Source organism: Columba livia, chromosome 13 (assembly GCF_036013475.1).
Source record: "Columba livia isolate bColLiv1 breed racing homer chromosome 13, bColLiv1.pat.W.v2, whole genome shotgun sequence".
Classification (NCBI taxonomy): Eukaryota; Metazoa; Chordata; class Aves; order Columbiformes; family Columbidae; genus Columba; species Columba livia.
This window is the reverse complement of record NC_088614.1, coordinates 11,765,548-11,782,909: the sequence shown is the minus strand read 5'-3', so window position 1 is coordinate 11,782,909 and position 17,362 is coordinate 11,765,548. Positions and strand designations below refer to the sequence as shown.

The window sequence follows — 17,362 nt, the reverse complement described above, 5'->3', positions numbered from 1 at the left end:
GCCCCAGCACTGGTCCAGCATCCACTCTATTGGGAGCAGAGCCCCAGCCCACAGTGGGGTGGCTCTGGGACAACAGCCTGGCACTGTCCCCCTGCTCCAGGACACGCACCTCTCCACTGATGAAGACACAAGGTTTCTCCAAGTTGGCACCTGGGAGTGAAATGTGGGCTCCAGCAGTGCCCTGAACCCACTCCCTGCTGTCCCTGGGGACAAAGCACCCGGGGGGCAAGAGTGGCTCATGACTTCAGAAGGGCTCCGCTGAGATTGAGAAAGAGAGCTTTAGAGAGCAGGCTGTGAAGCGTTGCTCAAGGAAGGCAAATGATGGTTGTCCTTTGGTCTAAAGCCATTTTCCAGCACGCGTGTCCAGGCTTCGGGCATGGCAGGAGAGGACATTCCTTCTGCAGGAGAAAGGGCTGGATGGCCCCCTCCAGCCTTCACCCATGTTCTAGCTCTTAAACCAACTCATCTCTAAAAGTGCCATGAGATATTGGAAATAACAGACCACGCTGCTTACAGAATCAGGCTTTAATTCAGTAATGAAGTAAGATCAGCCAGATGCCATGACCTGCATTGCTCCTCCTTGCTCCACATATTCAGCACGGCAGGGAAGAATTTAATTCTTTCCAGCACGTGAAATCCTTGCAGGAAAAGCCTAAAGCATTTGGGAAAAAAAAAAGACCCACACACCATAGCAAAACCCCTTTAATTCAAGTGCAGGTTTTCAGTAAAGAGAAATGTCTAAGGGAATTTTGATAAATTGAAGGCAAAGCACATGTTGAGCTGCTGAGCTGAGACAGATAGTGCATTTTAAAAAAAAAAAAAGGTTTTTCCATTTACTTTTATGTAGAAAAGAGTGCAAACGGCAAATCTCATGTAAAAGGAGAGTCTGGGAAACCAAGCCTTGTAACGCAAATGGGATAGAACCGACAATGAGATTTGCCTGGGGCTTGGTTGCAGGATTGTTTCTCAGATAACAGCTTAAAAACTTAGAGTATGGTCCAGCCAAGGGTTTCATCAGCGGTTTGCCCTCTTAACATCAGGCTTTCATGTGAATCACACATGAGGGCATTGATACAACACCTCCATCTTCCCCAGAGGACTGGAAGCAGCAGAAGTCCATGGCCTGGTAAGTTTGCCATGCACACTGCCAGAAGGCACCAAGAGCACAAAATAAAAGGCACAGGATTGAGTGACAGTGTCATGTCCCACAGAATGTCCTGTGAGCAGCATCAAAGACACCACATCCTGCCTCTGGTGCAGAGGACTTGCCATTCCAATACCCCCACAGCCCATCACAGCTTTCAGCTGCTCAGAAGTTAGCTGAAGTCCTTTCATTCTTGCTGTTTCTTCATCTGAGAGTTCCCCAGTGCAGCAGGATCAGTGAGAAATACCTGTGCAAAGTCCTGGACAAATTCTGATCCTGATTATCCTGAGCTTTGAGCTCTGCTGCTCTGGTCCCCAGGGCTGTTCTCCAGCCCAGAGTTGGATGCAGGGGTACAGCTACATGACTCCTTCCTCTCTAACCCATGGTGGTGGCTGAGCAGACAAAAGCACCTTTTTTCCAGGACGACAGCAGGTTTTATTCCCTCCCAGTTTCTTCCCTACATATCTTCCCCCACTTGCACTACTGTAATTCAGCTTTTTGAAACTCATCAGCAGTAAAGTGAAAATAATAACAATAAAAGACTCTCCAAAACCAGATGAACCCACTCATTAACTGTATTTCCCCTCTTTCCCCCAAAGCATGAACAAGATCCCTTCCAAGGTCATCAGGGCATCTTCCTTATCATTTACAGGGCCAAAAACTGGGATGTTACAGGGCTCAAATGCTACTTAGAAAATGTTCCTTCAGAAACAAACATGATTTCCCAAAGACTGAGTTGCATGGTGATATACAGATTAAATTTTAAGTTGTATTTAAGGTGTATTCAGATACAAGTGCACAGCCTGGTTTTCATGCTCCACCTTTGGTACAACTGGAGAGAGGAGCAGACCCACCTGCTGAAAGCAGGTGCCAAGATCATCCTCATCATCCCCAGCCTGGTTTGAGAAGTACCAACCCAACCAGGGGTTTCTGGGATGCTTCCATCCATGCTGCAGCCCAGCCAGACTTTGATTAAGTCCACTGCAACCCCAGCTTCAGCTCCTCTGGCAGCTCTGTAGTTACATCTAGCTGCACAGCTGTCTTTACTCACACTTGAGACTTAGTATTTACCAGCTATTAATTAGATGAATGTTAAGCACCATTTTCTAGGCAGGGGAAATTATCTGCTCTCTCTCCGCCCTGTAACAAGCCCATACTGGGACAAATCTGAAAAGGGAACAGGTAGAAGTGGTTCCTTCTTGCTCTGCACATCTGCCACTTCCCATTTCACTGCTTCTGCTGCCACTGCTGACAAGCACTTCACTCCTGCTGGACCTGAAAAAGCAGCAGCCTTGTGAAAGGAGGAGATGGAGTCTCTCTGCCTGTGCATGTTACCACCAGAGCTGGTCCCTGAAACCATCCCAACAGTCAGAGCCATCAAATGGAAAGGCCTGCTGTCTCACAGGGCTCCTCCAAGCACCAGGAACTGCTTGGCTTGGCCATTAGAGTGCAAGCAACAAATCCTCCTCCTCCAGAAGCCTCCAACACCAGGCTGGGCAGGTATTTGTCAGGACTGACCACAGATTACCCTGCACAGAAGAAGAGGGATGGGGTGTCCACCCCAAGATCTCCCCTGTGTCTGAAGTACTACGATTTCATGGAAAACATGCATAGCACAACTCTGTTCCTCCTGGTGGCAACATTTGCACCATAAATACAGCAGCTGGCACCAGTAATTGCAGCACAAAGGGCTTCAAGCAAATACCCATCCGGAAAAAAAAGTCGCCAGGCCACAATGTTCTTTTGCACCCAGAGCTGAAGAAATGTCACAGAAGGCTGAAGGCTGCAGTGGAGGGCGAACATGGATGATAAACAACTGATCAGCTAAATTTAGGAAAGCAGTTTGGGAGCTCTTCATGACCAGTTGGGTGTCTTCAGTTCAGAGCACTGTGTTAACTGAAAACATCTAGCTATGACAGTGATGGGCTTTATAGAGAACTCCAAGATAAATGAAGGGAAAAGTTTACCTCATAATTACAGTCAGTGTTTCACATCCAGCTGCATATGCAGCTCAGCTTGACCTTCGGGGAACAATGAATAATGCACCATTCTGATGAACAGTCACACTTCCTTGTTAGGCCACCACTGGTAGAAGAAAGCATGGTGGCTTCTCCTGCTTGTCCTTTACTTACTGTTAGGCTCAATTTCTTCATATAAGAGGACCACAAAAGTCAGGAAAATATACCTGTTCCAAAATTATTTTCACAGTAGTTTCATATCTCTGAACTCCACAAACCATTGGTGCTCCTACATCCGCTGCTGCAACTTCAGCAAAGCTGGGATGAAATGCTGGTTCATACTGTGATATCTCTGTCATGGGACAGCAAAAGGCAACGAGTCTCCAGTGCAAGCGGTTCAAGCTGCTGATGTCTGAGACACACAGAGACAATGAACAAAGCCAGGCAGAGCTAGACCTGGGTCCTGTTTAGAGCCTGGCTACTTTCACACGGTGCACACACAAGTCATGTCTTGTACCTGAGCTGCACTTTCACCCCCTGTAAAACAGGGTGATAGTGATTCAAGGGTAGAAACAGAGGAGAGGTGTGAGGGGGTGTTTGGGACATGCTGAATTGTAGTGAACAGCTGGTCATGAAGAGCCAAGAAGTGAGCAGGGCTTTCTGGTGAGACCTTTGAGGATGGTAAGGAAACACCACCCCACGCATGGGGATGCAGTGGTTTTCAAAGCTGTAAAGTCACTTGCAGCCTGCCTGCTCTGCAGCATTGCTTGTTCCAGACAGCTCTCATCTTTAGTCTGACCCATTTTATGTATGCAGGTCCTCATCCAAAACTCAAAGTCTTTCTGTAGGCTTCTACTAGTTTGAGATCAGGTCCTATCGAAGCACCCTTAGCAGTCACCAGGCCCTGCGACCAGCTCTTGACCTGGCTCACAGCACAGGGGCTCAGTGTGGTGGGGGAGTGGAGACTGAAGGTGCTGCAGAGACACAAGCACCACAGCTGAGAAACACCAAACACTCCGCAACAAAACAAGAGCGAACTGGAGCCCACAGTACTGAGGGGCTCATTGCCAACACGTGGGTTTGGGAATCTGCCAGAGGTCAGACCCTGTTTAAGTGCCAGAAAGCTGTTCTGGTCACTGGCTGCTAACTGGGAGATCATTCTGGTTAAATTCAAAGCAAACCTCTGCACCTGCTCAGCAAAAACACAGGGACAAAGATCAAAAGGTCTATTCAAATCAGGAGAGCAGAAGGAGACAGTCTCACCCACAGCTCTCCCCCAGCACTTGCCAGCATTCACACATTACGATATGAATGTTAAGTGGCCAGAAGTCAGGGGGAGTTCGCGCTTTCCCCCAGCTTGCCAAGCAGCTGTGTGACCAGTTTCTGCAGGGCTTCGGCCCGGACCACCGAGACGCGCAGGACTTCCTCGTGGTTGGCTTTCTCTTGACTATCATAGCTGGTCACCACTTTGTTGGTGATGAGGGAGATCCCAAGGACTCTGAGGCCACAATGCCTGGCTACAATTACTTCCGGAACAGTGCTCATGCCTACAGTAAGAGAGGAAAGGACTGGGATGAGTGGGGATTTACACCAAAACAAGATCTCTCCAAAGCTGGAAACCCTGATCCTACCTTCAGCACATGCCATTGTCTCATTCCCCAGAAGCTCTCTATTTCTGAACCATGTAATAGTTCAAGGCTGTGATACTTATAAGTCTGTAATAGTTACAACCCTGCTCAGCACAATAAACTTCCCACATTTGATTCCTATGCGCTATGTCTTTCTCCCCTCAAGATTTGTCAGACTGCTTGCAGCCCTAAGAGAAGTACTAAAGTGCTGTGTCATTTGTCTCTTCCTCGACTGAAAAAAAGCAAATTGCAAAGAAAAATGGCTTTGTGAGGAGCTGAGCTCCTTTCCTCACACAACACAAATCTGCAGATATTAATGAATGGATCTCCATGAGATGCTTCAATGGCCCAGGAGTCAAGCTGGAGGAATGATATGGATGATAATGCTTGTCCTCCTCATATACAGCTGGGGAGGTATCCATAAATTAACATCCCTAAACAATCAAGGCTTGTAGAGGGCTGCTTTGTAGGGAAGAGGCCCAGTGAAAATCCTTACAGTGTCAGAATTTAATTAGATGATGGAAAATGACTACTTCTTACTGGGGCTTACTCGGCCCTGCTGAAGTTGAGCCATCTGAGTGTGGGAGTTTTGTGTTTGGGAAATAAACAACATTGTGTTGGGATCCCTGTCCTGGGCAGCCACAAACACACAGACCCTCTGCAGATCTATCCTAGGAGCTGTGCTAAAGCCACCACAGAACTAAGCAGAAATACACAGAGCTCCTTTCTGCAGGCCCAACAGACGGAAAAAAGTCAGCCTGTAGCAGAACTAAATGTTTAATCCATGTGCCCAGCCAAGCCTACCAGCTTACCTACAGCATCCGCGCCCAGCACCTGCAGCATGCGGCACTCGGCAATGGTTTCGTAGCAGGGACCGGGCAGCAGACAGTACACCCCTTCTCGGATGAAGCTCAGAAAGCCCAGCTCCTGTGCGCTCTCCATCGCCAGACCAAGCAGATCTTGTTCATAAGCATCTGACATGGAGGGAAACCTCACCCCAAACCTGCAAGGCAACAAAGGGTACAGCTGTGGTGATATTGCTACCACTACGTTCCTCCATCAGAGTTCAGGGATGATCATCCTTTGGAGAAAAGGGAAATGTTAAGGGCAGACCTACCCCAGACACAGTCTGCCTCATCCCAGCTGCATCATGAGACAATTCTGCCACCGTGACATTCCTGCTAGATCTAATCACCTGAGACCCTCAGCATGCAGAGGTCATGGCTGTTGGAAGGTCTGGCGCTGTGTTCCTGCTGCACAAACCCTCAGGAACAGTCTTTTCAAGGCCCCTGTCTGCAGGGAGCACTAATGGTCAATTCTCTTCCCAATAACTTCCCACAGTGACTTTTAAACATTGTCCAGACAGCTGCTGCCCTTTGCTTTTCCTGCACAAGTCCGTAGACAGGCCCCCTGTGGCACCAAGTCCCAGCAGCTGTCCCCAGTGACAGGGTTTGCACAGGGCCTGATGGAGCATCAGTCACAACATTTAAGATTCAGGCAGCTACTAAACCAGGGATGCCCCGTACCACAGCAGCAAGGGCTGTCCCACCCCTGTGTTGACATGCACATGCTCAAAACAGAGACACAGAGTTGGCTGCACTGGACAAATCCCATGAGATATGAGTCTTGCCTCCATTACATTTCTACATTAGACCAGCTTGAAGGGCCTCAAGGAATGACTTTCTTGGCAAGGCAGATGAACAAAGCTTGCTAGTCAGAAAATACAACTCAGGAAAGAGCATCCAGCTCTGCACTTGGTTTCTAGCACAGTAAAAATCACACCAAGCACAAGCTTGGAGACTCTTCTAGGACAGAAGTGCAATCCAATTGCCAGTTTGAGATGCCCCAGCAGGTTCTACGTGCCCCTCATCTGCCTGTCCAGATCCTGCAGGTCTCATATTGCACCTGCCAGCCCCAGAGAATGGGTATTGGATACTCAGTAGAACATCAGATGGTATGAAATGTCTACATGAAGGCAATGGCATCCTATTCCAGGTGTCCTCCTTTGTGGAAAAAATGGGAAGACTAGCACATGTTGGATCCCCAGGGCTGTATTTTAGGTAGCCTTCATCCTGTGCTTCAAGGCTGGGTCTCTTGCTTGCATTGGATCTTAAGGGAAGAGCTCGGTTCTGTTCCTGACTGAGCAAAACATACTATTGATTCAAGTAGAGCAGGAGAAAACGGCCAAGACTGGCATGCTGCTGCTGAGAAAATCCAAAAAATAAACTGCCAGCCGTATCCACCAACTCAGTTCAGTAGGAGTGGACCAGGTCCCTCATCTAGGCTATTAAAGCTCCTGCTTGTTTTCATGTTCTTCCAGCTGAATGTTTAGGGCAGTAGGTGGCTTATTTAACATTTATAAACACTAAAATGTTATATAAACAAAAACCAAGCTTTTCCATCTGGTCTGAGGTAATAAGTATTCATCACCATGAAAATTGCTTCCCTCTCCTGAAGGATGGCCAGCAACGTGGAAGCCAATCTCTAATTTATTAAATTCAGTCCTCAGATTCTCACAGTATATTTCCTTTCCACATCACTTCATTGCCTCTGGTTTTACTCTGCTGTGCTTAGATAAATCCTTCCTGGTAGCTGAGCTAGACTGGATTTTAGGAGGACTTAGCTCAGCTAAAGCTTTGCAATGCTTTGAAAGTTGATTCATAAAAACCTTTTGCCCATGTTGATGCCTTGGTCAGCAGTACAAGAGTCACCTCCCAGAGCACTGCAGCCTTCCCGGGGACGCTGCTCTTGGGAGGCAGCGAAACAACTACACTGCCTTTGAACCTTGTCCAGACACAGTTAATGTTTGGTTGGTATTTCTCCTCCTGGTCCTGAGTGACTGTGCAGGTCCAGAGAACTTTGAACACTCCTCCATGTGGCTTCTGTGCTTTTGATCCTTCTTTCCTCCAACTCACAACACTACCTATGAAGATGTAAAGGTGTTCTGCTTCAGATGGGTACTGTCCTCTTGCCATTTGAATTGCAGAGCAGCATTTATTACTCCCAAGGCATTTGCTAGCGCCATTCAGACTTCTTCAGAAGCAGGAGCCAGGTCTGGTGTTACATCAGGAAAGAAATAACTAATGGGAAGCCAGGTAGACCACCTTACTCTCAGCCATAACTTTCTTTTTGGAAAGGCCCCAGGACAGTCCAGATGCCTGCCCTGCAAATACATCCTTTTTCAAGATAAAAGTACCAGCCCAACAACAGATTTAGCCATTTCATTACCTAAACTCACTCTTTGCTCATAAACTACCACCTCCATTGCCTGTCCTCTGGCTCCACACACCTGGCTTTCATCTGGCCTCTCTCCTGTCAGCTTGGTTAGAAAATAATTCTTGTTATGTTATCTTCTTATCACAATCCATCCTTTCTTTCCTGCCATAAGTCTCTGACAGCCCTGGATCTTTACAGCTTCTGTGCTGACTTTCCTGAGACTTGATGTGTCCTCCCACCCTTTTTAGCTCCATTTGAGAACTAAGGAACTTTTTGTAAACACCAGCCCATCTGGAATATTCCCTCTTGGTGCTATGACCTTGTTGGTGCTGTTTGTCTTCCACCCTGCCAGTCTGGTGGTGCCTTGGGTTTTAGTATCATAGATTAATTCAGGTTAGAAGGGACCTTGCAGTCATCTAGTCCAACCTCCTGCTCAAAGCAACTCTATGTCTGATGGCAACTGCACTTCAGGGGTGAGATTGTGCTACATGTCCCTGTGTGCACAAGAGGACAAGGGTGCCATTACACAGCTCAAATGGAAAACCCAATTTCCCAGCTAAACCAGCAGCAGGTCACTCTCTTAGACGTAGAGGTCTTCTGAGAAGCTGCCAAGATAACCACCTCTCAGATCGATGCCTTCAGTGAATACATTATGTTAAAGCAAAAGACAGCCCAGGCTAATGACCTGGATACAACACGGTTATCAGGAGGCTGAAGTTTTATCTTTGCTCTTCTATCAACTTACTGCCTGGTCTCCGTCTTATCAGTTCCATAACACCAGAAACAGCTGTTGAAAAATGCTGGCTGGAGACACAGGAGTTCACCAGATTGCTCAATGAAAAGGAACCAGCAGAGAGAGGGACAGACAAGAAGAGACAGCATTGGGTCTCTTTAGCAGATGGTATGTCTGGTCATGTCAGGAGAGAGATCAGAAGCCTACTTTCATAAAACAAAACCTTCTGGAGGTTTGCATATAAACTCCTTATAGGCTTGCAAGAGCAAGCACCAGCCAAGGAAGGATACTGGGGCAGGCAGGGCAGGTGGCACAGCACACACAGCTACTGCTCTGACTTTGCCCTTGGGGTACCTGGATCCAAACTTGACCTCAGTATGTATTTGCCAGCAGGCACAACTAGCAATCCTAGCCTGAGGCTGGAGGAAGAAAGGATTAATTGGTAACATGGGGGCTGAGGGGTCAGCCAGGAACTAGTAAAGATCTGTTCAGCTACAGCACCACTTGAACTCCAGTGTTGGGTAACAGGAGATAAATCAGGACAGGAGGAAAAGCCAGTAACGGAGCTGTGTTGGAAGACTAAACAACCTGCCATGCAGCTGCATTAAGGCAGTGACATTAATCCTTCATTAAAACCTCAGAAATATTGTTCTGCTCCTGCATGCCTATGCTGCCCGGTTCCGGGATGGGTGATGCCTCTTACCTCTCATCATTTGGTCCACGCAGTGGATTCTGCCCTCCCAAACCAAATGTGCTGATGTGATCTCTAATGAGCATGAGGTCCCCCACTTGGAAGTGAGGGTTCAGTCCCCCAGCAGCATTGGTGACAATCAAGATCTCCACACCCAGGAGAAAGAAGACCCTGACAGGAAAGGTGACCTGCAAGAACCAAGGGCACATATGTGATGAGTATCACAAGTAGTAGAGAGCTGCTACTACTACATTTGTAGTATCACAATTTGTGGACATCTTAAATGACACAGAGAAGGGTCTATGAGGCTACAAGAAGACAAAACTTGTTCTCCTAATTTAAATAATTCTCTAATTGAAATAGAAAGAATTTTAGGGGTTTTTTTTTAAACATATTAAAAACTAATCTCAAAATGAAAACCATTAAAATTCAAGCAGAGATTTCCTACAGTTGCACTAAGGTCAAATAAATGCAGTACAAAAATAATAGGCAGATAATTTTTCCTCAATGCTGAGGCCTCGCAGAGATCAAACCACTGTGCTGATTGAAGTAACTGCTTAATGCTCATGGACTTGGAGTGTAATTGATAAACCAGCTTTTTACAGCAATGATGCATTCTGCAGAAGCAGATAGACTCTTTTATTCGTTTCATTTTATCATCCATGTTAGTTCACTTCAGTGACCTGCTCATGCAAAATTAAGGAACTACTGGGAACTGGAAAAAAAATTTAAAAGCTTGATTTTGAGGAGTCAGGAAAGAATTGTGAGGATTTGTTACCTCTAAATGTAGCAGTAGGCAGAAAATTTGCTAACTATGGACATCACTTCTTTAAGAAATTAGTTAATTTTAAAAGATAAACATGTTTTGATATACCTAGTATTGCATCAAGTGCATTAATTATTTTCTACGAAAAGTTGAGTGTTGCCAAGCATTACAGTTTACATCCAAATGCAAACTGACCTCAGCCACCAATAAAACCTCAAAGCTATCCAAACAAAGAACAGCCAAAACAATCAGCCAGTAAATAAATACTATTGGTGTTTGCAACATAAACATATACACATGCATGTTAGGTAATACTTGAATATTCACATAGTTCTGTATGTTAACTGGTAGACTCTACCAAGTTACACTAGCCAGGGAGTTTTTTCTAGGTAAAAAAGAGCTGTAAACTCTATAAATGCAAAAGAGCATTAACAAATTGTTCCTATAACTCAAAGTTTCCTGATTGCTTATTTAAATCTTTATTAAAATGAGTTAAAGCATGTAAATCAATCTGCCTTGTATGAGACACTATTTTGCCCTGTGACTACAGCAGGACAAGCCACTTTGTATGGCTGCACAGCATCAGCTTCACGTGGCAGAAGACAACTACCTCTCGGTTTGAACTCCCCATTCTACTTTTTGTAGAGAAATCTAAAACCTAAGCAAGATCCATGTAAGCTCACTGCAGGAGGTAACCTCCTGCCGTCACTTTCGCATCTTTTACAACGTATCTCCCTCACAGGAACGATTTTCTCAAGCAGAACTCACCGTGCTGACAGAGAATCCTTCGTAATAGTGGAAACGTCCCTGCATACACACGCAGGGTTGTCCATTCAGCTCCCCAAACACCAATCTGCCAGCATGTCCTACAACTGGAAATTAATAAAGTGTCATTCTCAGTACAGGTCTCAAGGTATTTGACTTTAGAGGGATTTGTCAGTTGATGGTTCTGCATTACAGTGGGGCCAAGTGCTGTGAAACCTGGAGCTGAAAGTTAAATAAATACCACAACACAGAAATATCTAGTGTTTTTTTTTACTGTGAACACACATTTCACCACTGAGGGACTGAGACCAGTGCCAAGTGGGGCACGTTGACTTGAGCTCTCTCTCTGCAAGGCTCTTGCAGGTTGCTGATGGATGGGTTGCTGATACCTGGGGTTGTGCTAACCTGTGCTCCGTGGGAAATGAGGGATGTCCTCATACTTAAAGACTGTTTTGTTATCCAGCGTATCGGCCAGGCCTCCCAGTCCAGACCCACAGATGATAGCGATCTTTGGGCGCTGGGCGGTACGGGCACGTAACCAATCTGCTGTTTCCTTGTATGCCTCATAGCTATTTCTGCAAAAGGAGAAGAGGTCAGTGAGGCTATCAACCCACACAAAGAACAAGCTTCACAGAGGATAAAAGTCCTGAAAAGCTGTAAAGAAAAACAAATTTAATTAAAAGTAAAATAGGAGCTTTGTTGGTATTATTGAAGATGTTTCACTTTTAATCTCATATATTTTACCCCTGGCCAGAGGCAAATCATTTGAATCCTCTTAAGCTGGTTTCATTCTACAGTGGAGAACTGGCTAATGATACCTAGATCACAGACATGTCACAAGGCATAACCACTCCAGCTTCTGATGGGCTCCGGTCTCTCCTGAGTTACTGAAAGAATGCAAAAGTTCAGTTAGACGGAGAAATTGCAGCTTATATGTGTGTACATGTTAATGTCCAACCTCTGATGGGGAAAAACACAAGAGGTCAGAGGCCAAGGGCACCTGTACAGCACAGCTGGGATGTTGTGCTCACGAAGGACACCATCCTCTGCAGTAGGGACATGGGACAAGCATCTTCTACAGAAATGGAGAACACAATCTTTATAAGATTTGAGTGCTATCAGCTCTCAGTGCTTCCATCTGGGGCTGGTAATACATCTCAAACATCCACTTCCTTCATACCTTGTGGTTTCAGTACAGGAGGCTAAACATGGGGATCTCATTCATCCTCTCCCACAGGCTGGGCAGTGGGTCACACCTGCCGACTCATCCTAGGCAAGAGGCCCAAGGACATCAGTCTATGTCAAAACAGAAACTTAAAACAGGAATTTGGGCTCCCAGACTTAAACCGTCTCATTTAAGAGCAGGACTGCTCAAATGCCTTGGCAAAAAATCCTCTCTTAACCAGCACTGAGGCACATTGCAAGAAAGTGGGATAGAAGTTGCCTGTTGTGTATCTGTCTCCTGGGAAGAGAGAGGACTTCAACTTTCAGGGCTGTCAGCCCAGTATTCATCAGACGCATTAATCACAGGTTTAGAACATAATCAATAGCAGAATGGTCCCATAATCCTGTTTCCAATAGGACAAAGCAGGTATCTTATGAAAGTCAATATTGAGGCTGACTGGAAGCTCTCTTCAAAAGCAAGAGCACTGACAGCATCTCTTGATGGCAACTCAATCATTATCACTGATGAGTAGAATTAGTGACTGTATATGGTGGAGAACTGGGTCATGGAGTGAACCAACACAGGTAGGGGCAGCAGGTCCTCTATATGAAAAGCTGATCTGCTTACTAAGGTGTGAGAGAATCAGATAGTGAGAGGTTGAAGGTGATGTAAAATTGACTGGAGATGCTCATAAGCAGACACTGCCTGCCTTTTAAAAAGGTTTTTAATCAAGCCTCTTGTTTCCAGAGGTGCAAACCTCATTCATGTTGTGATAGTGCTGTCTGCAGCCTTAGGGGACACACAGAAAAGCTTCCAAAGTGGTGCTGTACACTCCAGGAGGTCTCAGACCATTGATGAAGAGGATTTGGCTGTCAGCATACAACTGGTTCTTCTAACTGGAACATCATATACTCAAAGAAACTCAACTCCATGTTTTTTGTTTCTTTATAAAGAAAAGATGAGTAGTTATTGCACAGGTATCTTCTGTGAGCTTTTCATTCTCCCTGCTGTCCAGCTCCTGCTGTATGTCCTGTCCAACATCTGATACATCTAGCTTATGTTCCTAGTTACAAACTGATGTCAAAAATACCTCACTATGTCAGAAACTTGTGATCAATAAGAAGAAACAACTTTCATATGCACAAATTAAAATGAAGAGTCACGCTTAGCTGAAATACTTCTCAAAGGAAAAGTCTAGAAATGAAAAAGTTTATTTACCATAGCATATTTTTGCATTTTCCATGTATACCAAGAGCTCCTGAAATAAATAAAAGCTATGGAAGCGACATTAATGAAGCCTGCACTTGACTATATTATCCCTTGCTTTCAGATAAAAGCTTTAGAAATGCTTTACATACATTAACAAATGATTCTCCCCGAATTTCTCTGATGAATAACTATAATCCTCATTTACAAATTAGAGGGAACTAAGAGAATTTAAATGTAATATCTAAGCTTTTGACATACCTGTGGCCGTAATGAGAAAAGAATGAGGTCACCAAGATCTGCTCTTCCTCCTAACCATTAATCCTCCCTTTTTTTTCCCCCCAGTATTTTTTTTTAAAAGGTGAATACATTCTTGCAAAATAACAATAAGTAATGGATATTACTCCTATATCCCCCAAATTTTTAGGAGTGTGGGATGAACTCCATTCAATGTCTGCTGATGGAGCTGTGCTGAGTTTGAGGGCCTTTTTTTCCCTTCTAAACAGAAGACATTAAAATAGCAAAAGGAATTTCAGTGAATACAGAGGGGCCTTGCAGAGCCCTCTCCATCCCAGAGCCTTTGGACACACCAGAGCTGTCCCCAGGGCCGAGAGCATAAAGATGACAAAATTAATCTGCAGTGCCCTCCTTGCAATGTTTAGTTCTCAGAAATCTTCCAGCAAAGGGTACCAGCAGGCATAGATAAGGTCCAAACGCAAAGAAGATACCTGCTCAATGGGAGCTGAGGGGAGGATTGACCCATGGGTCACCAAATGCAACATTTAGCCTGGAACTGCAGGAGCTGGAGATCTGTGCAAGCTTTTTGACAGCCTGAATTAATACATGTAGCACAAGGCCCCCTGTAGCTACTCCATCTCCAACAAAGCACACCTAATAATAGTGCTCGGTAGCGTCACTTTGGATTAAATCACAGGATCAGCTGAAAACACAATCCCCTTCATTGTGGTTGCTGTCATCCGCTGGCAAAACACATCTGTTGCAAAACACAGGACTGTCACCAGTGACAGATCTTTCATGACATTTAAAATTCCCCACCTTCATTGTGCTTCTAGTTCGGTCAAAAACAAAGTCCATATATAAAGCAGATATATACCAATAAACAGATAAAACATCATATTTCAGAGAGGGGCACGCCACCATACGTATTGGCAGAGCATGCCTCTCCAAACCACAAAACTCGCCTTTTCTGGCCCATAACCTCTCCCAAGGTCACCTGCTCCTTGCCATATTTCATAATACCAGCACCAGACACAGGCAGATGGCCAGATTCCTCTTCAGTAATAAGATATTTACTTCTGAGCAGCCCTTGTTTGACATTAAGCACACAGGAGGAAAAAAAAGGTGGAAAAGAAGGCGAGGAAAAGCGATGCAATTTCACCAGCCCCTTCCAGCTTGGATGTCTGTGCATCCCCTATTTCACAGCACCTTACCTGTCTTCCTCAGCATAGGCCATCCTCCTCCTCTCTGCTTAACCCACAGAAGGGGATGGTTGCTGGAAATGGAGCTGCAAGGTTTTAATTAACCAGAGAGCAGAGGCCCAGTGAACCTGTAAGAGCTGCTGCTGTCCCTGGCAGTGAGTCAGGGAGGTGTGTCCCGGCTTCTCTATGCTTTTCCCCTGAGCATCTCTAATCCCCGAGTAGGAGGGGCATGTTCAGGACAACTGCTTTTCCGGCCTCACCCCCATGACACACATGTTCTAGAGCTCTGCAGAAAGTTTACACGCGTGCTTCATAATGCAGATGGAGCCTAGAACGTTCATGTGTCCACGCACAACTTTCCAGCAGCCGCCCAGAGAGGAGCAGCTGACAAGGGATCTGCAGAGATGTGCACACTCGTGTATCAACTGGGAACCCACCAGCAGCTGGAGTCACCTGCTCGTTTGCAATTCAAACCCCTGGGACATGGCACAAGCTCACTGGGTGCGTGCAGACTCTGCAGGGTGACCTGCAGGGTGACCCGCGCCACCTACTTCTGCAACAGGCAACAAGATAATTCCCATATCTCACATAGTTCTCTTGCCATTCTTTCATGGGAACCAGCGGTGAGGTCCCATTAGCTTCCCCCAAGTTTTTTTTTTTGCTCACATTTAATTGCCTCACCCATCTCAAAATGAAATATTGCCTGCAGATATGCTAAGCCTCTGTTCAGCTGATTACATTATGGAAGATATAAGGAAAAGAAACCATCAGGGGTCCCACCATCTGCCCCTCTGATTTTTAGCTTTGTTCAATGTGGAAATGAAGCTTACACCAAACTTGCCATGTCCTTGCAACAGTGTCTCATCCCAACAACTGATGTGAACTACATTTTACGGAGCCATAAATGTGTTTAAGACAATTGAGTGCCAAAAAAATTCAAGCAAGTCTGTGATAAGTAGAGACCTTACATGCCCCAGGTAAAAGGCTACAGCTACACTCAGAGCTTACCAGATCCAGAAGGGACACAAGGGACTAGAATTTATAAATATCCCAAACTGAAAAAAAACCTCAATTAGGACTTTTCAATCCCTAGACAAATCAGCCAGACATTTAAAAAACTAGAAAAATCCAGTGGCATCGGTTTCAGGCCTCATAATATTCCTTATTACTTTCATTCACATTTGCTTGTTGGTCTTCAAGACCTCACATCAAACATCCCCTTGGATGCCCCAGGAAACTCAGACAAGTTCAAAGTCAAACAAGATAATAAATGCAGCCAGAAAAACCTGGACATTTTTTGAGATATTTACTTCATGTTGGAAAGCAGAAACCCACAGTGACCCTCTCGATGCCAGCACACCCTGGGAGTCTGTAACAACCAGCAGGATTTGGGCATCATGTGCAGCAGCAGGTTCTGTTGATAAGAGGTATTTGTTGAGATACAATTGGCACTAAAAGAGAAAATGGATCTGAACAGAAACCCTAAGTGCCCTTTCCCTTCTAGTTCTTGACCTTCTTCCTCATGTTCACATTTCCACTTCTTATTTGCCTTCTCCTAGAAAACTTAAAATGCTTCTTCTATGAAGACCAGCAGGTAGGAGCGCTGCCTCTTCATGAACCAGTGGCACAATGCTGTACCCTGCTCTCAGTTTGCTGGGGCCACGGAAAAAAAAAAATCAACAATAAGGGTCTAATATTGCTCCATCATTTTCCCTTCTATGCCCTCTTTCTCATTCTGTTTTTATCACAGTCCCCCTTTTTTGTCATTCTCCCTCATTCTTGTCTTTCTGAACCTGAGCCATCGCTATCTCTTGACTCTGCAAGTCACTGTCAGCCCAAGCAACCTCTGCCCAAAGCCAGCGCCCTAGAGCCACCTCCCAGCTCCCTCTTTTTTTTCTCTATGGAAACACACGCTCCTCTTGCCAGCACTCTTGACTTCTTTGAAAGCCATTATTTGCTCCTATTAAATTAAATGATATAGCAATGTTAGGTCCTTCATGTTGATTTTCCATACAGTTCTTTGGTATCAGCAGAGTTCCAATACCCCCCAGATATGTTCCCTTGTTTAGCCTTAACCTGATTACATTCATTAATCCGATTCCCTTTTGCAAAGCAGACAAGAGAGATCAGACAGCCTGAGAGCTCTTCCCAATTTGTTCTCATCTAAGACAATCTACTCCCTAGTTTGTATTTACATGGAAAACAGGATTATAAAAAAGGGAACATTTTATCTATGTTTCTGCAGTGCTGTTATTTAACAGCAAGAAAAAAATACTCGAGTTTTGACCTGTAATGGTGCATTGGCTGGACAAGTACTAGATAAAGGTTCGCCTAATAGAAAAAATTAATTTGAGCATTGAGGGCATTCATGCCAATAACACTATAGAGAGGAACAAAAAAGTAATTAAGCTTCAGTTCCTGTGCGAGTACTCCAAAGCAGATCTACCCCAAAAAAAAAATAAGTTATTGAATAGATGGCATGGTCCTTAAGAAAGAGTATTGACAGTCCTCCGTCCTGAAAAAACTCTCAGTCACCTCTTACTCTTGCTGTATGTATGTGTCTGCAGCAAATAGTATCTATAATCATGATCTTATTGGCTTGGGTGTCATTCAAATCCTGTTTCTGTAGCTGGAACTTCAACAGCTACAGG

At 45.1% G+C, this 17,362-nt stretch overlaps 1 protein-coding gene across 1 annotated transcript; it reads right to left on the bottom strand.

The window, feature by feature from the left end:
• Positions 1-814: 814 nt before the first annotated feature.
• LOC102085091 (purine nucleoside phosphorylase) lies at positions 815-14,972 on the bottom strand. Its single transcript, XM_005504903.3, has 6 exons — positions 14,724-14,972; positions 11,307-11,476; positions 10,905-11,008; positions 9,383-9,558; positions 5,543-5,733; positions 815-4,649 (listed from the first exon to the last, which is right to left on the bottom strand). The coding sequence occupies exons 1-6, from the start codon at positions 14,744-14,746 to the stop codon at positions 4,432-4,434; spliced, it is 882 nt and encodes a 293-aa protein (XP_005504960.2). The 5' UTR covers positions 14,747-14,972; the 3' UTR covers positions 815-4,431.
• Between the last annotated feature and the right edge of the window lie 2,390 nt (positions 14,973-17,362).